General features: G+C 40.2%; 2 protein-coding genes across 7 annotated transcripts in view; one reads left to right on the forward strand and one right to left on the reverse strand.

The window, feature by feature from the left end:
* dlgap2b (discs, large (Drosophila) homolog-associated protein 2b) overlaps positions 1-23828 on the forward strand; it is a 130436-nt gene that overhangs the window by 3792 nt on the left and 102816 nt on the right. Inside the window, exon 1 of one of the 5 annotated variants that reach the window (XM_088089053.1) lies at positions 4962-5521. The exons of the other annotated variants lie outside the window; for them this stretch is intronic. The gene's annotated coding sequence lies outside the window, so the exon portion shown is untranslated. Of the gene's footprint in view, positions 1-4961; positions 5522-23828 lie in introns of those variants that run through there. 5 annotated transcript variants of the gene reach the window in all.
* LOC148186881 (uncharacterized) overlaps positions 1648-23828 on the reverse strand; it is a 94685-nt gene continuing 72504 nt past the window's right edge. For both annotated transcript variants that reach the window (XR_015779053.1, XM_088089055.1), the window contains exons 5-6: positions 6541-6619; positions 1648-4067 (exon numbers count right to left, since the gene is read on the reverse strand). Coding sequence is in view for 1 of the 2 variants with exons in the window: in XM_088089055.1 (XP_087945181.1) it covers positions 3925-4067; positions 6541-6619 (222 nt within the window). In the remaining variant the exon portion in view is untranslated. The remainder of the gene's footprint in view (positions 4068-6540; positions 6620-23828) is intronic.

The following is a 23828-nucleotide window of genomic DNA, read 5'->3' on the forward strand; positions in this document are numbered from 1 at the left end:
ATCTATTTGCGTACACAAAGGGAATAATAATGAGACCTTAGTCTACTGAGCACATTTAAAAAACCCCCAAACTGGTTTAATATTAAGCCAAACAGCAAACCCGTATACTGAATTTCCCCACTAGGTGTCGCACTTGACTCAACAACCATTTCTGAGTGGAACATACTGCAGTGTGTACCAACAGCAAACAAACGTTCGACTACTCATTGCATAGTGTAACACTGGAGCTCCCTATCCACACACATTTAATATGCACTTCTGTAATGTTAACAAACCATGTAAATATCAGTTGTGTGCTCAAGATCAAACTGGAGATGTAATTGATTAAAAGATGGATGAGTACTTGCTATTTCCCTATGGTTGTACTTTTTACAACCTCTTTTCAAAGCGGCCCTTGCAGTCAGTTAGGACATGTCTTTCATCGACTTAAAATCCAAAATGTTGCAACATTTGCACAGTCTTTGATAGATTAACTCCGCCATGTCTTCTCTCGTTTACCCAAAAAACCACAAACTTTCCAACAAATAAACACAACATTCACAGCTCCTTCCTCCTCTACTGAAATTTGATCTCTTGCCGGTTCACTAGGTTTGCATAAAATCGAGCAGGTTTAAGCTTGTACACCAGACCGTACAGCCAACTCTATAATCCAGTTTTTTAAGCCTCATAGTCATGGAAAATGCTGCATGGGAATAATTTGAAGATTTACATCACAACATCACTGTAATATATTTATGTTTGTTGTAATGACAAGCTGTTGTTGGTTTTTACTGTTAACTTAAAAAGGATGATTGTAGATCTGTTGTTTAAAAGCCATTTTCCACTTGAGGTTGTGCTGTGATTTGGTTGTAAGCACGAGGCCTCTGATATTTAGTGCAACAGCACTCCCACTCGTGATATTGCTTAAATATATGATACCTTGTTAGGAGCTGAACTTATAAAATTATTTTGAGTTGCAGGTAGACCTGAGGTTGGCACCATCGATATCCACAGCAGACTGTGGTTACATCCTGTTTATTAACACAAATGCTGAACCACAGTACCATCATTGGGTATGTGGTGCATTGTGTAAGACTGTGGATGTAGCGATATTAATTTCATCCGTGGTTAATATAAAGATATTGATTAGGCGCAGCTTTATATCACAGCGCAATTCAGCAGGTCTTTGCATAAGCTCGGTTCTTTGCACCGTTCTCGTACAATGACAAAGATCAATTCCTGCTTTTCTTTCGTTGTACTGAATACGTTTATGTTGCATGTGATCTGACACATGAGATGTTTCTCTAACATCTAGCCTAGTGCATGATGGGAAAGAAAATAACGGGTGGGTGAAGACAGAAAATCAGATGCACATAGTGTGGTGGAGGTGTTAGCTGTTGTGATGCGTGGAGGATTTGGGCACGGCACATAAAGGAGATAGTCATTAATTAGGTAAACTCTGCACGACTCCTTCTTTCAGCAGAGGTCAGAGCATTGAGAACTATCCAAGGAAAAAGCACTGCAGGGGTCCGCTGCCTTTCTCTTGGCATTTTTGGGCATCGTAGATGATCAAATGCTGGCTCACATCAGCATAAACCTCAAATAGTATCACTATCACCATGATGCTTTTGAAGCCAAAGGCCAAGACGAAATCATGAAGCAGTAATCTTAAATTTTGTGGATTTTAATTTCTTGGTTATAAATATCACAAACTGACACAAGTATTCTCGAGACACTCCTGACATGAGAATAGAACTTGCTTGTCGCTGGGAGCATGGTTGTTGATGGATAATTCACAGATGAACAAACATTTTGAGGTCAGGTTTGGCTATTTTTACACTGAAGCTTTACCTGTTTGTTCTGCTCATTAATATCTCAGGGACGTTTTGCACATTTACCAACACTAATTGTTACCTTGTGTCTGCAGTGATGCAGTGTCTGTCTAAATCATAAGACTATCCTTAAATAAAGACTGCAGGATCTAAAGTTTGACAGCATTTGCTCAAACAATGATCATATACTTGTTAATCCCATTCTGAAAGTCTTTTACGCATTATAAATGAGCTGACAGCGAAGTTTCAGCCCAACCACACATCAGAGATTATCAGCAAGTTAATCGTGTGTAGGGTCCTACTGTGCTTTTACAGGCTTTGTCAGCACAAAGGCTCCAGATGAAGTGAACGTGGATACGGGAACATCTCTGCTTGTTTGATGTGCATAACCTAAAGAATTGTTCAGAGTTTTTTTTTTTCTTCTTTATCAGCCATTTGCAGAAGTTGCTCTTGATCATACCTTGCTCATCATTTTCTCAAGGTTGAGGAAGAGTGTTAATTATTGCATGAGCTGGATTATTTTAAGGAATATAGAGCAAGCAAGAGAAGTGATGCTGTTTGTGACCTAATGTGCACAAGTTTAAGATTTAGAATTTAGCATGAGCAGCAGTTGTCATTTCTGGCATTTCTATAGATTTTAATCTAGAAGAGGATTGCAGCTCAAATGTGTAAAGCTGTAATTTTTTTCCACAAGCACTTCAGATCACTGCTACACCACTAGGTGGGACTGTTGGCTTGATAAGATATCGAAACGATGCTGTGACACATCTATTGGTGTATTTCAAAAACTGGCCATTTCAGAATTCACTACAGACTGTGTGCTGTGTTGGAAACGTGCATTCACATAAAGGGCTTTCTTTTGCTCCTTCACAGTTAATGTAAGCAGTAGTGTAAGCCTTAATTTGTTAGGAATAAACTTAAAGGAATCATTAGAGCTCAAAGATTGCTTTGTGTCTCTCTGCTGTTAGAAATGTCCTCAATGAAATGAATTAAATAGATAACTGTTTATATAGTTAAATGCAAACTATGACAATCAGCTCGGGCTGTACAAAGCAGCTCTTGTGTTGCCTCTACAGTCTCGATATTCATGATGACTATTAGGTGAAATAACTATTACAGTTTTAACTAATTTACATCTTTGTGTCCACAATGTTTTGGCAAAATTAGACAGTGATATATAATTTTTTCATCTTGTTTTTATTTGAGACTCGGCAGTTTAGAAAATGGGTGTGTAGGTCTTATAGAGAAGGCAGCTTATTTTATATGTCCAGTGTGTAGGATTTAGGGGGGCATATTGGCAGATATGTAATATAATATAACATGCATGTTTTCTTTATTGTTTATCACCTGAAAATAAGAATTACTGTGTTTTCATTACCTTCGAATGACCAGTTTATATCTACATAAGGAGCGAGTCTTTGTTAATGGAGGTCATCATGTTGCACAGCCTTGTTTCAATAGTAGCCCCGAATGGACAAACCAAACACTGGCTCTAGATAGCGCTATTTGTATTTTTGCGTCTGCCACCATAGTTAGCAGCCCCTCCGCAGTGATCCAAACAGCATAGAAAAAACACTGTTTTTTAACATGAAACTGCATTATTTGTTGTCTTTACCAGTTAAAGTCACTGGTTCCGTTTATTTTGAAGCGGTAGAGACTTCTGCTGAGAATTTGGCTCCCGATAAAAACTTCCTGAACAGCTGGATCATAAGTTTTCAGAGAAAATAGGTGAGCACATAACAGCAGTACCTGGGTAAGCAGTTCATTTGTAACAAGCACAACGGCATTGCTTTGTCCAGTGTTTTTACTGATTTAAATCACAGAGTCCATTTGTATTAGAGAGGAAGCCAACCCTGTGGATTATTTGGCTCCCCATGAAAACCTCCTGAACAATGAACTCTGGAGGAATCCTTATCAGGAGTTTGTCACATGAGAAATTTTTCGGCTGGCTGTAATCTGCAATCCTCACTGACAGATGCCACTAAATCTGACACTCTGCTCCTTTAAAACTTTAAAATGTAGCTTGGTACCCATTCAAATATGGAGGGTCAACAAAACATCTAAGAATACATACTGTAATCGACCACCTAAAGAGGACTAGTTTCAGTCCACTTTAAACTGCTGTCAGTCTGCATACACACGAGTGGAATAATAGAAAGCGAGGCTGAAGAGAGTGTGGTGACAATCCATCACGACCGTTTAGTTGGCAGGAGCCGATAGTGGGTTGAAAACCTTTGTCTCCTTCCAGAAATTCACCTGCACAGAAGACGTGTAGGAAACAGTTGAAGAAAACATCAAGGCATCCAGTTTTCACTCTCACAAGGTTTTACATCTTTGTGTGTTAGCTTTGTCTTTCAGTGTCCTCACTGAAGCGGTCCTTCTCCTCTATCTGCATTAGCTATTGCTGATGAGTCTTTTTCATCTAAGGAGCACTCATATTTCTCTTGAGTAGCACCTCTACTCCTTCAGAATACCAATAAGTCTTACATTGGGCCTAAAATCAATATGATCCTTTCCAAATCTGTATTTATTCCTCTCTCAGATTGTCTCTCAACCTCAGAAGCTCTGCTGTGCTGTAGGACAGAGAAGAGACTGGTGAAGGAGGGAGGACGTGAGGGGAATTTGAGGGCGGTTGGACTTGGAGAGCAAGTGTCGTTCTGCTGCTTGGTGAAATTTGTGGCTCTAGCTTGGATAAGAGGTCATCTTGCGACGTTGACAGACAGAAAGACTCGTGTTGTAATTTACTTGGATCTGGTGCGGGTGAAGTGGACCCATCAGTTTTGGCATGCTTCCTGTTGGTCAGTTCTCGGCAACTTTCTCCGTGGATCGTATGCTGTTTAAACACCTGCACATGGCCTGAGAAACGTGTCTGATCTTGGTGACGTAAGCAGGGTCCCGGCAAGACCAGGGAACGACTCCCCTCCCTTTCGGTCAGAGGAGTGATGTCATCGCAAGGAAAGCGTGAGGTTGGCTGAGGCTTTATTGAGCTTGACGTTTAATCACCAAGAGTACCAGACGTATGACCACATGCACCAGTCAGTACGAGGACACAGAGCAAGAAAAGTGAGAGCCCAAATGACACGGCAACACGTTTGTGACTCGTTATAAACCTCCCCTGAGAAGGAAAGGAGTGTGAGGCAAAGGCACACAGAGACAAGAGATGCAGATAGAAACCCAGAGGAGAAAAGGGACAGCATGAGTGTGCATGCTGATGGGGATAGGAGCGTGTGGAGCTACAGAGCTGCAGAATCCTGAATCCAGCAGATGGAGACTCCGTGTCCTTGTTTTGCGGTGATCTTTGGGAGCAACATGCAGCTCGCGCCGCTGCCTCGCACTGCTGCAGTGGAGGAGTAAATGCGGAGCCCAACACTGCTCCAGGTGATCCACAGCAGCCCAGCCCGGCAGACTGCTCCCTCCTTAGCCTTCCCTCTCCTCCTCCTCCTCCTCCTCCTCCACCTCCACCTCCACCTCCTCTTCCTCCTCCACCTCCTCTTCCTCCTCCTCTTCCTCCTCTGTCAGTGCTCCATTCCACAGAGGGCTTTGAAAAAAATAACAAGAAAGGAACAGAAAAACAGAGGAGAAATCCTGCTTTCCCCCTCCGTTCTCAGATGTGAAACACCTCTGCATGACTGTCCGCCGCTTCCCTGTCATCGTGTGAAGACACGCCGCATATGTGCTCCAATGTCTCCGGAACATAGACTCGCTGCAAGGTAAGAAGACTTGTCCAGAAAAACGTTGCTTTTTTGTGGGTTTTTTTCTTGAGACATTTTCCATGAAACTGTTACAGCCTTGTGTGTATGTGAATTTAACAGGTAGATGATAAGTTGGCACAGCAGATTGGGTAATTGGTATTCCACGCAACGGATAGAGATTTGCCTGATATGACAAAATACATGCTTCAGTTGTGGAGGAGAAGCACCTCTTCTCCCCCCTCAATCACAGCAATCCGTGCAGGTGTGTGTGTTCGTATGTATGTGTGTGTAACAGAATCCAGCAGGGTGGGAGGGATTGCTCCTCAGCCAGGCTTCTCGATGGGCAACAAGGGGATTTTCATCTTGACAATGTGGTCAAACAGCTTTCCATCGATCTTCTTTCGGCCACTAACGTCGGCACAATCCTCGGCTTGAAAATAACTGACAGGCTGCCCTCTTTCATGGTACCAGTAGTTAATCATTATGTAATCATTTTTATCAGTTCTGTTGGGCTGTAGAGGGAGGAAAAAAACACTCTTCCTGTCAATTTCTGTTTGTCTTAATGCCTTATTATTCATAGATGGAGGGAATTCGAGATGAAGAGATGAAACAAAGGGGGAGATAAGGATAACGGCAGCAGGTAGATGGGGACAGAGTAATGATAGGGGGGAGGGGCTGTAGCAGAACTTACTCCATCACTCTGTGATTTCAGAAACCTGCTAGCCAACAGCTGAGCAGTGCCATCTCTCTAAAATCCCTCCATCTCTCAATCACGTTAGGTCTGAAACCTGAAAGCCTGAACCTGTAAGTGACCTAATGAGGGTTCATCACTTTCACCTCTCTCTCTCTCTCTCTCTCTCTCTCTCACACACACACAAACACACACACACACCCTTCTTATTGCCATAATAAGAGATGAAGACTAGCTGGTGCTGCAGCGATATCCAAATCCTGCATTCTGCTGTTTGACAGGGCTTCAGGGCTTTTCTATGTGTGTGTGTGTGTGTGTGTGTGTGTGTGTGCATGAGTGTTGAAACCTTTTACAGTGTCTTGCGCTCCATTTATCTCCTGGATTTCTTTGCCCAGAAAATCACAAACGTGTTGGTTATGTATGACCTGGAAAAAAAAGAGATGCAAAAACATCACCGTTTTTAAACAAATATTCATGCTCATTTGTGTTTGCATACAGATCAGATAACATGTCAGGTTCTTCTATAACTGTACTGTGATATGCACCAGAAGGTTGACAGATGCTCTTTATCACTGGATGCATTAATCCTTGTGTCCTGACACATGCAGGCACACACACAAACTGTGCAAACAGCGTTTGCCCTTGCAACATGATCCGTATCCTAATAGGCTGTACAAACAGTGAGCTAAAGGCACACCTATATGCATCCATACAGGCACACTCAGACAGATGTGTGGACTGAATCAAGCTGCTATCATGTGTCGTAAGGTGTCTGAGGTGGTCATTTGTCATGTGTTGCACTGGGATGCAGAGGAGGATCTCAGGGGAGAAGAATCTTAGCTCCTTGCGTCTCCCAGGCGGCTTTTTATTGCTCTGATTCTCCAGCAGATACACTGGCATCCCGAAACGCCTCATTTAGCTGGTTCCCAATCAGAATAAAGAGTGGAAAGCCCCGCCAGCAGCCCCTAGAGGCTGCAACATTTATTACACACAGACTATGGGAATGCTGGGCAAAATGGACTACACACTGACTGACTCATTTTGAAATAAATATGCCTATTGGCTTTCTTGTTGAGAGTTAGATGAGACGATTGATACTGCTCTCCTATCTTTACAGTGAATATGTAGCTGGAGCCAGCAGACAGTTAGCTTAGCTTAACATAAAGGATGTTAAACCAAAAAGTAGAAATGACAGCTTGACTTTTCACAGAGGGTTATGTGCCAGATTATTTCATGGCCAGACAAGTAACAGGAATATTTCCCTGTTGCCAAGTAACACTTTGGCTTTTGTACAGATCAGGCCCACCGTTGACGGGGTCAAAGGGTGCAGATGCCCCCGGCCTAAGACCCAGGGTGGTGTCCATACAAAGGTCTATAGATGACCCTTAAATGGGATCAAGTGCAACAACATACTTATTGACTACTTATTACTGACAATACAAGTTGTATGTATTTACATAATAAATACATCTATAGTTATGATTAAGCACAAATCTGCTTGTCATCTTCACTCAAACCCCTGCAATTATTGTGAAAATAGTATGACAGCGTTTCAGCTGCACCAGGTTTGACGGGCAGAATCTGAACGTAGCAAAAATGAGTAAAAGAGCTGGGCAACATATCGATATTTTATCGATAATGTCATATGAGACTAGATATTTGCTTAGATTTTGAATATTATGATGCTGTTAAAGGTTGCATTACAGTAAAGTGATGTAATTATCTGAACTGAGCAGGCTGTTTTATTATTTATAGAATTTTCATTATATTCACATTAATGATAATTTATCAAAAATATCATTGTGTAAATATTTTGTAAAAGCACCAGTAGTCAACCATACAATATTGTTGCAATATCTATATCGAGGTATTTAGTCAAAAATATTGTGATATTTGGCTTTCTTTAAATTCCACAGGCCTAGTGAAGAGTGAAGACTAGCTATTACAATCCACTGTAGCAGGCCAAGTTTTAAAGCTAGAATGAACATACTTGTATCACAGGAAACTGGTTGATCTAAGGCATCTAATGGTATAATGTCATGCTATCTTGTTTGTAGGGAGCTCAGTATTAAGTTGGACATGGGTTAGGCTAAATTATGGCGATGGAAAAAGTGGCACTGCCATTTCTCAAAATGGTCTTTTTAAATATTTCTGCATACTGGATTCCCTAAACAGTCTTGGAATTGAATAAATTAACACATTATGCTGCTGGAGTGGGTGTGGATGAGGGGCAAAATTTGGAAAATTTTGTCTATAATTCCTAAAGGCTGGTCTGGTTAACAAACAATATAAAGTGTTAATCAGCAGCATTGAGTGAGCATTGGGGGTGCTGGTTGGCAGATTATGTTACCTTTGAATGGAGCCAGGTTAGCTGTTTCCCCCAGTTATCGGTCTTTATGCCAAACTACACTAATTTTGCATCATGTCAAAAAGGGTTTATCCCTGTAGGAGCATAAATGTGTTCATCAAATTTCATAGTAATTTGACTACTTTATCCTAAATTGAGGATAGCAGAAGAAATTGTTCAAGTCATTGAAAACTGGAGCGTAAATCTGTCAGCCAGAAGTAGTTACTATTAATTGTCAGCTGACACATCAACCATCAGTTTGTATCAGCCTACAGGGAAAAGCCATGGTAGGATTCCTAGTTGACAAATGATTGCCTGCATGGACAGTAAAGTTCACAATATGATTTTATGTACGCATTCATCAGGTCTCCATTTCATCAGTCTCCCTTGACTTGTTTGTGTCTGTGTGGGTGATGTAAACGATGGTCCCACCACTGAAATTTCGTGGTGGATCTGGCGCATCCTCCGGTAACTGTCAAATACTGCGCAGACTACGCCTACTAGGTATACTGCAGGCATACACCGGTGCTGTTATGGCGCAGACCCACAGTGGACTTAAAATGACTTTAGATTCAGACAGATATGTGGGGCTCTATTCTTTGTTCAGGGAAAATCGAATCTCCCCTCTACACGAAAATTAGTGGACGCAATGTCAGACTGATGATAGAAATGCAGTCTGACAAGTTGACAATTCTGTTTCATGTCAGGCAACATAAATATCTAATTTCAAGGAATTTTAGTGGAAGAATTTTGACATACTTTTGCAGTGTCCCGTAGAATTTTGACTGAGTTGTCCTCCGAGGACTATGAATATCTAAAACACATTTGGCACTCTGGCCAATAGTTGTTAAGAACTGGACCAAACAGCTGGACAGGCGAACAGAGGGATGGTCTGACCAACAGATGGGACTGATCGAATGCTGTTTGAGCTCCTTTTTACATCCTCCTTTATTGCTGACACTTGGCTGTGATGTTCAGTTTGGTCAGAGTGATGAAACATCCTCTGCATGCTAGAGATTATTTTCAATGTCATGTTCAAGATTTCTGTAAGACACCACAGTTTTGCTTTTTGTGTCCTATTTTGCAAGTGGGCGATCAGTCATTTGACACAGTTTATAAAACGGGTAATTTGTTTATATACCCTCTTCGTTTGACTCACACAGAGTGTTTGTTTTTGAGGATTAAAGCTGCAGTACATCTGGCTGTTGATGGCATCTTTTCTCTTTGTTTTGCTGCAGGGGTTTGGAGGTCAGGATGGAATGATTAACCAGCCATTAACTTACGAGCTGATTCATTGCTGGGTGCAGAGCAGGACAACAGTAGAAACACCAGTGAGTTCTGTGATATTTAAAGTGATAAACCACAGCATCTTTTTTAAAGATAGTGTCTATGTTCTCTTATTCACAGTGTTAAACATTATCAAGACATGACTTGAAAGTCAAATGGCACTACTGGAATAAAGCTAGGTATTCTGTCGGTTTTTGCATTCATGGTGGTGATGATTATGCGTGTGCAGAACCAAGTATTAAAACTGCAGACATAAAACATTTTAAATTTGGCAGTTTATTGCGTCAGTCTGTCTGCTGAGCTGCACAATACTGCTCTTCTTCTCCTCAGACTTTTACTAGATTTCAACATTGGAAAAAAATCCCTGACAGTTTTTCGATAACGGCAAGAAGTGTCAATGACAACCACCTCAGGGAGCGACACTTTTCTGAGATCCAGCAATTAACTTGCATTTTAATGATTCAGGATCTGGCTTATTTTAGCAGCTTACCTATTTAGATCTCAAAGTGTTATAAATTAACATCTTTTCTCGTGTCACTTGCTTGTATCTTTCTAGTGACATTTTGGTATTTTAACTTGCTTCAACTCAATGTATACAAACACTGTAAGCCAGAGGTTCTCAATTGGTTTTTCAGCCAAGGACCCTTCACAACAGGGGTGTCCAAACTTTCTTTTGAATGGGGGCCAGATTTGATAATAGGAAAAGACCTGGGGGGCACATGCCTCTCGCATCATATTGGTTATTTACAAAAAAAAGGGGAAAAAAAAATCACATACAGATACAGCTGTTTCATCTCTCAGCAAAAGTGAAGTATTCAACTTTCCAGCGCTACTGAAAGCAGTGGTCGACTTTATGCTGTTGTTTCGGTTTGTACATATTAATGATGAATCCTCTATGCATGCTAAAATTAGTCACAGAGTTCCACAAGGATCTGTGCTTGGATCTGATCTGTTCTTCACATCAAGACATATAAGCATGTCTGTCAAGGCCAGAGAGATGTAGTATATTGTAAACCCCTTTGAGGCAAATTGTGATTCTTAGTATCTGGCTTTATAAATAAAACTGAATTGAATTGTATAGCCAATATTTGTACATCTCACAGACACATGTACTTTCCCTGAGTGCAAACTGCTGCTTTCATTAAGGAGGACTGCAACTGATTATTAATGAATATTTTAATGCATTTTCACTTTTCATTATTGATTATTTTCTCAATTCATGACTAATCTTTTGGTCTTTAAAATGTCAGTATACTGTGATAAATATTACCACGTCTTGTTTTGTCCAAACAATAATCCAAAGCCAAGAATATTTTATTGACAGTGATGTACCAACAGCAGAGAGAAGCAGTAAATTCTGACATGTTGTCGTGGACGTGCTATTCTTGTCTACAGTATACCCTTATTCTTTCTTTGCTGCGATGACCAAAATGTTTGTGTTTTCTGGGCACCTGATGTTAAGTCTTGTGGCAAAAAAATGAGAGAGAAGCTGGATGAAAATAACCAGAATCCTGGTTCCCAGTTTTAATCCCTCCTAGTGGTGCTTGGTACAATACCATGTTAGGTAGCGTGAGAAGCTGTGTGGGTGTATGAGTGAGTGGAAGAGTGAATATGAGTTTGAATATAGAGCGTTTAGAGAAGTGAGCTGAGTATTGGCAGCAGAAAGCACGATTGATACAATTTGTTGTTTTATCCTAAGAATATGTGGAAACACCTGACATTTGACCTGAGAAGATAACTGTGAGAGTTTGTGAGTTTCATAATTTTCAGGAGATGTAGTTGAATGTTTCGGATATGTAAGACTCAAAAATGGCTTGTGTAGACATGTGTTGACCACATGACATTGAGAAAAGCAGTGATAGCATGAATGCCTGGGACAGCATACTGTTTCTAAGTGAGTGCAGGTGAATATCAACCTTGAAAGTCTCTGCAACATTAATTTCATGACACTTAAATTTCAGTTTGAAACAACCTCAGTGAAAAGCTTCTCTGCACTCCACTACAACTTGGACACTTGACCTACACTCTCAAGCTTTCAGCTCTGTGGGATTTTGACAGCAGATTCTTAGAAATTTAGGAGGTTTATTTTGATTGAATGCCTTGCTAGGCTTGGGTGGGTATTAAGATTTTCAAACCATTTTGATATGAAGAGCCAGACCGATACAGTATACTGAATTTGAAACATTTGTCTCAGAAGCCACACAAGAGTGGAACATAATGACCCCATGTCCCAACAAAGAACAAGCGATTGTTTATCATGTTGTATAAATAGACTCAACGCTATTCCCTGCTTTTATGTATTTTTTGATAATTAATTCTTTGGACTTGAGAATGGGGTAGTCAGAAGTGTTGATTGAACAAAACGTATCAATTCTGACTGTTTCAATGTTGATTTTCCCCAATAGTAATACATCGGTACAAACTGAGCTTTCTTGCTCTCTCCGGTTGATAATGTTTACTACAATCATTCTCTGCTCCTAACCAAAAAAAAAGTTGTAGTTACATGTTATAATAAAAAATTTAAATATTATGTCCTCATGTCATTTTTTTTTTGTGCTATCAAAAATAGCGTTGATAGAGTCAATGTGACAACACTACTCAAGAATGACTTCCACTCTCAATGTCAGCTGTCAGTTACTGTACAAAATCCAGGAGATAAAATAGTAACAGTGAGGCGTTTGAAGGAAAATCATTGGCGGCCAAGGACTCAGATCATACAATCTGCATTAATCAGCCTGAGGAAAGAGTCTCTTCTCAAAGTCCAATAAGCTAGTTGGTGTGTATTGGCTACTTTGAGCATGAGGAAACTCCTCATCCAGGTGTGTGTGTTTTTTGGGTGAAAAAGCTGTTACAATTAATAATGGAATCAACCGCCTGCTGTGCGGTGTGGTTTGGCTTCCCTAATGAGGACTGGATTCATCCTCAGTCTCTGACAGTACGCCGAGTGGGATATGCTGCTCTCCAGCCTGTTTCCATGGAGATGCTCAGGAGCTGTAGCATTGCCCCCCTCTCTCTTCTGCTGTACATTTCTACCAAACAGTGCTGCTTCATGAGAGGGATCTGGGCCAGGGTGTGCATGTGTGTGAGTGTGGGATATATCGGTGTGAAAAGAGGCATACAAACACATAACGCACCATTGACGGATATGCTTGTGCTATTGTCGTAGTCTTAAGCTCTACGGCAGTGAATGTGCAAGTGTGTGTGTTGCAGCTCATCATTTCCAGTAGTGTGATTGTACAGTGTGTTAGTGTGTGTTGCACTCTCTCTCCTAATGTGTCATGCCAGTAGTAACTGCTAATTTTGAAGCTCTGCTGTAGCGAATGTCCAAGTGTGAATGTGGTCGTGTATGTCATTGTGTGTAACCAAGGCTGAATGGTCATTGATGGAGTGTGTGCATGCTGGGTACGTGAGATAGTGAGTCAGAGTGACAGAGAGAGTGAGAGAGAAGAGTGAGATCATGAGAGGGCGAGAGAGGCTGGGTAGAGAGAGACGGAGAAACAGAGGGTGAAAAGACGTGATCAAACAAACGCACAAAACGATGGTTGAACAACGTAATCTCACTGAATAAAATCCTGCAGCATTTCAGTGAGCCACATGTGTGCCGTTTTATGTGTGTAGTTACTGTAAAAGTATCCCCCGAGGGCTGTAAAGCCAGAAACCCCAGTTCTTGCTTACAAGGTGACAAAGGTGACAAGTGATCCCTGGCCAGACAAAGAGGCCACCACGGGGATGGTGTCGAAAATAGCTGCGAAAAGGATCTTTGTGTCTTGGCAGAATGATGCAGTGCAGACCTGGGCAGAGAGTTGTACGAAGGCCAGGGCAATCCCTGTAGCAACTAGGATTTCTAATCCTGAAGCTCTGCCCTGTCAATATGCAGCCTGCATCTGTTTGAAGGCTAGATCCGCCCTTTGATTCATCGACCGTATCTCGTGGTTTTTGGGGTGTTGCTGCCTGGTTCTGACAGAAGCACATGGTAATTAAGATACAGCCTGTGTAAACTTTTTTCGATGAAACTTAAATTGGTTCAAACAGCTGCTACCCAAAGATATTCAGGTTACTACCACAGAGGACTACAAAAACCTTACATACTCTCACAGTGGAAGTTGGAACCAAGTTGAAGTATTTTTGCTTGAAAGAATTAATCAAATCAAGATTGTTGCTGATTAATTTTGTTGCTTGACTTATTAACTCATTGATAGATTGTTTCAGCTCCACATGTGAGCAAACTGTTGTTCATTTAAAGCAGAGCACCATGTGGAGCCGCGTTGGTGGACATTTTATGAATATAACTCCAATATTCATTCTCTTTTAGCTCTGTTTTTGGTTTGTTCCACCTCCTGAGGGAAATAAGATTGCTGAAGGGGTGACATTTTTCTGTAGGCCGCCAAAGGAGTTAACTTTGCTGCCTGGTTTCCTTGTCAAAAAGCCTATGTGATTTTTTTCCATTGGATTTTAGATTATTGCATTAAAGAAACTCAGTGGCAAACTAATGTTTGTCATACTTATATATTTAGTTTAGCGAGATAATCTTCACTAGAGCCCGACTGATTTATCTGTTTACCGTTTTTATCGGCAGATATTAGCCTGTCATGGACATATTAGAGCATATCTGCATCAACATATATTTTTTCCAATATGCGCCAATAAGAAAACTTTTTTACAGATCATATAATGCAGAAAACGATGCCTTGGTGCCAGGTGTGTGTGTGAAGAGAGGAGACGCTGCTCGCAGTTTGAGTTCAGATGTAGTGAGTTTCGGTTACGTTGAAAGAATAAACTGATATCTGACGTTTGATTCCTTCCAATTCCCAACAAGAAGAACAACATGTAAATATGCAGAGATCACAACAAAGCTGTTATGCCTACTTAGGGACTGTTCTGTAGCTGTGGTGCTTCCTGACATTTTGGGGAATGTTCCACTCTATGGTTCCACTATAACTCAAACATAGTACTCCTCCACCCTCCAGAGTTTTTATCACAATAGGGAACATTTATGAGGGCAAGAGGAGCTTCCTGTCAGGTGTAAATGCTGTGAAGCTATACTTCCTGTTTTACAACCTGTCCCTAAATGACTGGCAGTATTAAAATAGTCAGCAGTTGTCTGATACTGAACAGTGCTGATGTTTATTTAGCAAATTATTTTATTGTATTTCTTTTTTTATTTAAATGGTCAGCAAAGACCATACAGTACAGATGTTTATTTTTATTTTTTATTTGTTCTTTATTTTTGTTTGTGTGTAATGTTCAATAAGTAAATTGTTAAATAAAAGTTGTTTTTTTTAAGAAAGCAGCCTTCTGAATACGTTTGCATAGTCATATCAGTGCAAAATCAGTGCACAATCCACATAGAAATGATTAATTTTCATTCCAGCTCAAAATTCACTTCATCGGTCGGCAGCAAAAAATATTTTAGCCTCCCCCCAAAAAAAAACCAAAATCAAAATCAGTTAAAGTATACACTATATGTAGAGAATTTTCATCACATTACCTTTCTGCCTGTAACAACAGAGAAGTGATTAATGGCTCCAGGTCACTATCAATGGTCTCCTCAATGTCACCCGACTTCATTGACAAAAACAGTTATTTTGGCTTACTGAATACGGGAGCTTCTGGTCTGCCACTGCTTCAATCAGTTAGTTAGTAAGTGTTGTTGTGTGTCTTTGGTGAATCCAAACTAACACTTTTAAAAGCCAAAGTCACACTATAACACAAACAACATTTCTGATTAAAGCAGCAGTAGACCAACTGCTAAACATATAACTGATACTGATTTTTTTTCACTTTTTTTTTGAAGTAGAACTTCTTTTAGGGGGCTAAAATATGTTTAGTTGCTGACCCACTGCTTAACTGGAGGCCGTATCTCTAAATTCCTGTATACATCCTTGCCTACAATACACAATAATAAATAACAAACAGAAAAGCAAATACTGGATAAAAACAGATATATGAAGCAAATACGTGCTTGATTTGATCTTTGATTTTACATTTTGAATTCATACCAGGGGAAACAAAAGAGATCAGCTTTATCGACCTATGTAGTTTTAAACGGTACACCATCATGCGTGAAATTGATTTGAGCATATGTGTGTTCTCTCTGGCAGCATCCATATTGAACATCTCCATAGCTGATAATAGGATGTGCTGTGAGTCTGCAAGGAAGCTGGGTGGTAGCAGTCATCTCAGTCTATCGCACTCTTGGGAGCGCTTATAGGATCAGCACAAGTCAGGGCAGACGAGAGGCTGTGCGTGTGTGTGTCTGTGTGTGTGGACAATAAGGTTAACATTACCACATGGCTTGATCCTTTGCCAGTGCCATGGTACCTGCCGTGCGTTAATGGTCAAAGTGTTCTGACTCACGCAGGGCTGCGATGCCTGCCAGGTGGTACATGTCCACACTGGGAATTCAGAGTGCTAATACTAATGTGCTAAACCGGCGTCCAGTCAGGGGCTGAGTGCCACGCGCAGGAGAAAATGGCAGGGTGCACTCCTTAGCTGGTTTACTCAGCTGGAAGTTCAGACGCTTTGTGTTTCTGTATCATAAACATGTGAGCACACATGCACAGTGCAAGAGAAAGCGATCTTCACAAAAGCACTGTACAGGTGTTCAGTCAAAAACACCTGTGAAGTGCAGGTGTTTGTAAAAAAGAAACAACTGGTTTGCAATTCGCTTTCATCCAAATAGCTGTAATTTGTTGTCCAACCTTCATCACTTCAGTGATAAAGTGGAGCTTTTTTCTCGGCTGCTGTCCTGCATTCACAGTGAGAACAAAACAGCCACGCAGTGTTTTCAACTTCTTTTATATTTGATTTCAAACAAACACTGACTTCCGCTCCTCAACCATTCTTTCTACTTTCAAATCACTTTGGCAAATTTCTAACTAGCCTCTAATCAGAAGGCTCTGCCCACTTGGAAGCAGCCTATGTAAGAGGTTTTTACTTGACTCCAGCAGGCTGCTGGCATCCAGCACCCTCAGCCTGGCCTCAACAGCAAACCCTCGGCTCATCAGTTCAACTTGAGCATGGAAGTGGAATATCAATAATGTTGGATATTGCACTCAATAGGGATCCGTCAGGACTCTCATGGATGGTCTTCAGGTCACTTTTGAGTCCATTTAGTGGTTTGGTTAATTTTAGAATTGTGGTCATTAAGATGTAAATCTTTTAAAGAGAAAACAATATAAATGAACACAGGAATAATTCTGGGTATTTTTTGTTATTCTGGTGAGGTTTAGTAAAATGGACTACACAGCAATCTGGCAATGTTAATACTACATTTCTCTATATTTTCTGAAGTGCCCAAATCAAGTAAAGAGTTTTCCCAAATGTGTGCTGGCACATGAATGAAATGAAACCATTTAGTCTGAGGCCTTTTAGCAGCCTCAGTGTTCACTAATCGTTTTAATTGCATGGGATTAGATAGATCTGTTCGTCACCACAGAAACAAAAGAGGTTTAAAGATTGTGGCCTGTGCTCCGATGTGTCACAGCACACAGAGGTGAGAACACTGACAACACAGTCTGGCATCCCGCTGGTGGTGACAGTTTAATTCAAAACTAATTATCGAAAATTCTGGAGCTAGTCTTGGTTTCCTCAAAGGAGTCTGCATGTGGTAAAAAATGTTGACATACACCTTTCAGGGGCTGGGATCAAACTGTAGAACAATCTTCATTGACCATATTTTAAAATGATTGTTTCAGACGTGGTAGAGATTGTCGGCAAGATCTGTGACGGCATAGTTTAGTTCCTCCACCATACCAAGAAGGTTTGAGCTGGTATGAAAATCTTCAAACTGGTTTGATAATATGCCAAACACTGGACTGGACCAGTTTACCAATTTCTACCAGGTGTCCCACTTGATTCAGAGGTCAAACCTCAATGGGACATAATGACACCGTGTCCCAAGAGAAAGCAAGTGTCAAACTATCATGTAGCATCCTGTGACACTGAAGCTCTCTGTCCACACTGAATCCATTAAATATGCACTTCAGTTACTGAATGTAAACAAACCATGTAGCTATCGGCTGTGTGCTCGAGAAAAGACTGAAGACGTAAACATCCCCTGCATTTGTAATATTACTATTCAAATCAGAAAAACACATATTTTATATTGTGATATTTACTGAAAATTACATATAAAATAGCCAACAGAAAGTACCGTTAGCCTAGCTTGTTTTTTTTTTTACCGGTGCTTAATTACCCTAGCAGAAACTTTCAGCTTCCTGGTGATCTCCAGCCAGCCAGCTGACACTGTGTTTAGGTTACTGTAGTGAATCAAAGTAGGTCTTGTACAAATATTTCCTTATTTCAACTTTATGAATCAGCAGCTCCTAGTCTAATGTAGCACTTTCAAAGTGAGCAATAGATATAAACAGAAGAACAGCATCCAACTAGAGTTCAGCTCACAACAGCACTTGCAGGTAGCAAGAATAGCTCTTTTGTCACTTCAAATCCAAACTTTTGTCATGATGGTGCATTTTTAGTCTTTTTAATAGACCAAGACTTTAATTGCATGATGTTTTGAATCATGTTAAAATAATCGTTAAATAATCATGATTATTATTTTTTCCATAATCAAGCAGCCCTACCATATCCCCAAATCCATTCAGGCTTCTTAAGTATAACCTGTCAAGTTGGGAAGTGTCACATACAGCCATCCAGCTTGAAAGCATCAGCTTTATTACCTCATAATACTTACTATGTTTTTGCCTGTCTCGGTCAGAATATTTCTAAAACTACTCAGTTATATCATGGACAAAGCCACCATGTGGCTTTTATTAAAGCTGAGGTTGGCTGACATCTGAAAAAGGCAAAAGATGAAAATGAAAATGCAGAATTTGAAAAAACAGCCGTCTCCTGAAGAACTCCCCTCTCTGTCCTAAGCCCTTCCCAACAGACAACCATGGGCATGTGCATGCACCTCATAAGGTAACTCAGTGTTTCCCGTACACTGATTTATTTGACCGTATTTCATTGTGGTACTGTCTCTCTTTATCAGACCGCAAATAAGACAAAAAGCTATTTCGCCAGCCCACAGTCCCTCTGCCTTGCTCCATGCCTCTTTGCGGGGGAGAAGAGCGGGCAGCAGCTTGGAGATAGACCTTTAGACACCTGTAGTTGCTCAAATTCGACTTGCACAAACCTAAGCACTGCTTTTCACATCTGGCTGGTGGCTAGCAGCAGCGACGGTTCAAACTGTATAACGGCAGCATCAGAAAGTTTGTTGATCCAGCAGGGAGTTTGGTCTTTCTGGTCACCCAGAATTTGCGCTGGCTGAATTCAGGTTGCTGCTGATCGCTCTCCTGTGATTCGAAGTTCTAGCTAATGTTATCTACATAAATGTTAACTTGAAGGTGCAACTATGAGCTTTCAGCTCCAGTTAGCAAAAAAGCTAAACTATTAGCAATATGTATTTCTCCATCTCTAACACACTTTACGCATATTGACATGTGCTTTGTTTCGTTTATTATCAGACTCTCTTTTTGACGAGTCTGTCTTCCTATTTTGGGTTGCTTTTCAGTGACGACGGTTGTTGCCAATTCTGGAGTAGCATATTAATCTGCAGAAATCTTCCCCATTGAATCAGGCTTTCATTAAAGGGATGTGCTCACACATATAGTACAGCCAATAGAAACAGCCTCTCTGTCAAATGACCTGTGATTGGCTAAAGTCTCCAGGCACAGGCAAGATTTTCTAAAGCCTGAAAACAGCCAAGAGAATGTGTGCAAGTCTAGTTTTCCCTCAGTTATTTTGAATTAAAATATGCTTAATGTTTATTATGTGATTTTTGCCCACTGACGCCAAAATAAAACTGCCAACTTTTTTTTTGACTGACTTGAGGTGTAAGAATCCACATCCTGAGAGGAAAAGTAGGATATGTATATCTCTAGCATTTAAGAAGCACTCAAGTTTAAAAACATAGCTTCTGAACTGAGAGGCACGAGGCGATATTGACATTTTCTGTCTTTAAGTGTTCAAAATAAATATTTTCATGACTTCTCCAATAAATTCCATCTGATTTTCATCAAATATGGCACATAAGATGAACCTGAAAAGAAACTAAATTTTCAAACAGGTTGGCAAAGGGTGGAATGGTCTTTCCTGAGACGGTTTCATAACCCATTTATACACAACTGCAACCAAATATCGCGCATGTACAGACTCCAAATAAAACCTAACGTGATGACATGTTGTCCATAGGTGACGCTACAGTTACATTATAAATTCAAATGACCATAACTCAGTGGGTTTTGGGTCTGACTCACTTAAATCCTCAACAAAACCTCCTTTTTTTTAGATTTTTTGGGGCTTTTATTGCCTTTAATGGACAGGACAGTTTAAGTGTGAAAGGGGGAGAGAGAGAGGGGGCAACATGCAGTAAAGGGTCGAGACTGGAATCGAACCCGTGGCTGCTGCGGCGAGGACACAGCCTCCTTATGTGGGGCGCCGCTCTATCCACTGAGCCACCAGACACCCAAACAAAACCTTTCTAACAAAGTCCCTTTATTCGTTGAAAAAATCTGGGTATTGTAAAGTTTTCTGTTCCTCATCAGCCAATCACCATGGCATCTGGAGGGGCTCTCTGAGTGCTTTCCAGTAATGAGTTGCTCTCCTAGAAACACAACTAAGGTTGTGTGCAGACATACTGTACTGATGTCAGATACTCTTACTTTCTATCAGTTATTTTGGTCTACATTTCAAGCTGTTTCTATGGTAAGGGGAAATGAAAAAGCTTGAGCAGGTGATCCAAATAAAATCTTATCTGAATCTGTCATATGAGGTGCTTTTATTTTTTATTTTTTGCATGAAAAAAGCAGCCAGCCATGTGGAATTACCTTGTGTGCTTTTACTGGAAATCAAATTACCAAATAGTTTGTATCTTGTACTTGCAAAAAAATTATAATTTAGAAGAATCACTTAATGCCCTGGAGGGTTCTGATTTGATTTTAGTTCTATCTTATTTGACTCTGGACGCGCTATTCATTCAGGCCATTATCCCTCAACAAAACCCTTCACAACAGCAACGCTACCACCCAAGGCGCTCTGAAACCAGGACAAAGGCTTGCTATTGTGACTGCAGATGGGCATAATAAGAAATATTGCTGTGTGAAATACACAGTTTGTGCTTGTGTAATCTCCCTCAGCAGCATCTTTATTAAAATATTCTGCCACTGCAGTGTGCTCTTGGAGTCTTAAGAAGACACTGTTTCTGTTGAACGTTCCACTGCTTTGACAAATAACGCTCGGGTAAGAGAGCCACACGGCTGCCCATGCGCATCAAAACACAGCGGATGGAAACACCTCAGCAGGACATAAAAATGTTTACAATCAAGGAACAAAGTGATCGAAAATAAAAGCAGTCAAGTCGCGTAAAGCTCCTTATTAGATGTAAACAGAGAAATTGTGTCCAAAATCTCAATGTTTTTATCAAGGAGAGCAGTGTTTTGGCCTATAAAAAATATGAGTTTACAGCATAAACTCAAGTCATCAATAATTAATACTGATTTTACAGGCAAACAAAAAATCTGTGATTTACCAGTAAAAATGTCCTAAATGACAAAGCACCTTCTTTTTTAGTCACAGGTTCCTACCTGGGAATATGTAGGTAGACTTACTCATACAGTGTTTTAAAAAAGCCGCAGGCTGAAAACGAAACACGTAACAGTCTGCTGTCACCTGGCTGCAGAATATAGTCTGTGTAGCAACTAAAGTATGACTGAAGATTTTTATGGTGATGTTTAGGTGTTCACATCACTTGGTTAAGGTTAGAAAAATGATGGTGATTTTGATTTAATGATTTAGGCATGGTACATGCTATACTTAAACATTTAAGCAAAACCACAATATTTTCACAAGTTTCAAACAAAGCTTTTGTTGCTTGAAACTAACCACATGTGGGACTCTGAATGTGAACTCTGGTGTCTGTTGTCAAAGTCCTGAGCTTTGCATACTAAGCACCCATCCCAATCACCTCACCAGCAATTAATTGGATAAAAAAATGGTGATATTTAAATGTATTTTCAAGTGTGCCAATGTTTTCCTTGCCTAATATTACAGATGAAGAAGTATCAGGGGTGATGGAGTTTTAAGTTACTATGAACGCATGGCCTTTACAAACACAAAGTTTAGGGAGATTGATAAGACAGAAAACTTTTCAACTAAGAAAGCTACCTTGGCTCTTGCCCTGTAGGCCAACACTGCTGTTTGTTCAGACAGCTGAGAGTTTCATGGTTGAAACAGCTTTACCGAAAATGAACAGGACCTCAGGGTTTCCCTCACATTTATTAGTGGCGGGCCGCCACAATTAGAACATCTGCCACCACAGATTTCTAGTGTTATTGAAACATATATTATTTATTGCACCACACTCTCGAACGGAGCGTACTATTGTACCAGACAGGGCAGCAGCAGAGAAAATGAAACTTTACAATTTATTTTACTGGATCAAAAAAAAAAAAAGTGAAAATACTATATATATATATATATATATATATATATATATATATATATATATATATACAGAGTACAAGCAAGGAATAAAGTTTTTAAATCTACAAATGTCAGCACCCTGACCAAGTGACCACTAAGTCATTGGTATTTATCAATAATCCTACCAACACCCTGCAGATATAGGGTCATTTTATTCAGCATAGGACTGTTATATCCAACTGTTTTCAGTATCGCTGGTTTAAGTAGTGCACAAATATAACTGCAGAGCTCCATGTGGGCTTAAACAATACTCGCACATATATGTGCACACAGAGACACACTGATGGGCCACAGAATTGAGACATCTGGCTACATCAAGAGGCCAAGGGTGGCTGAAGAAGACATCTTGTGCACACGATAAGACACTTGTTTTTGGAAACTGATTAAGAAGCGAGTAAACAGAGCTAATAGTCATTTGGTGGCATGACAAACTGTATTAGTTATTAGCCTGTTTGATGCATTAAATGTATTATTCATACAGTGTGCTTAGAGGCTGCAAGTAGGAGGAGGAGAGAGTATGGCATCCAGTTTGTCTGCACACTGTTTTGCTACAGAACGGGTCCTCTCAACACTTAATGTTGCTTCTTTTTGGAGGATGTTTTTCATATAATTGCATGCCGTTCAACTTTTTGTTCCACATTAGTATTGTTTATGAATGTTGGGGTAAAACAGACCGGTATTTCCAAATAACCTAAATTCTAGGTTAAATTCAAATATGAATATAACAAATCTCAGATGGTAAAATATGGTAGCCTGTGCCCTTAATACCGTATAGAAATAGCAAAAATAAAAAATGCCCTCGCCTAATTACTGTTTTATCTTTTTTTTTTTTTTCAAAAATGCCTTTATTTGATAGGACAGATGTGGTGTGAAAAGGTGAGGGGGGGGGGGATAACATGCAGCAAATGGCCGTGGGTTGGAATTGAAACTGCGACTGCTGCAGCAAGGACACAGCCTTTGTACTTGGGGCACCCGCTCTACCAGTGGAACTACTGGGCACCCCACTCCCGATTACTGTTTAATTATTACCTTAAATAGTAAGGGTATATAAGATTCCCATAAAAGTCATACTTGACAAAGTGGATGACTTGACAATTTCGAACGTGTCTGGTATTATTATATAATTATCTGATTGTCACAACTCCCATGAAAAGTGCAATACCAATAAGTTTTCCATCTATAAATACTTTTTGACTACCTACCCTGTCTGTGGCACTGGAAACCCATATGTTCCCACTAAAGAAATGCATATTTAAAAACAGATCACAAATTCACAATTTCATTCAAAAAAGTAATTCCCCTCAACAACTTGTTGCCGTAGTTTTTGGCAAATAGAGCATTTTGGAGGAGACTGTTTTAAACTGTAGATTCTTACACATTTGGTTTTCTTGTGAGTATTTAAAAGGATACTTGGCTCCTTTTCAACCAGCTTTGTATCACAACAATGTGGGTGGTCCTTCTTACTGACGCCCAAATGTCCCTGCTTATCTCTCAGCTCAAATTTTCGCTGGCAT

Source organism: Plectropomus leopardus, chromosome 16 (genome assembly GCF_026936395.1).
Source record: "Plectropomus leopardus strain MGB_pleo_1.0 chromosome 16, ASM2693639v1, whole genome shotgun sequence".
Lineage (NCBI taxonomy): Eukaryota > Metazoa > Chordata > Actinopteri > Perciformes > Serranidae > Plectropomus > Plectropomus leopardus.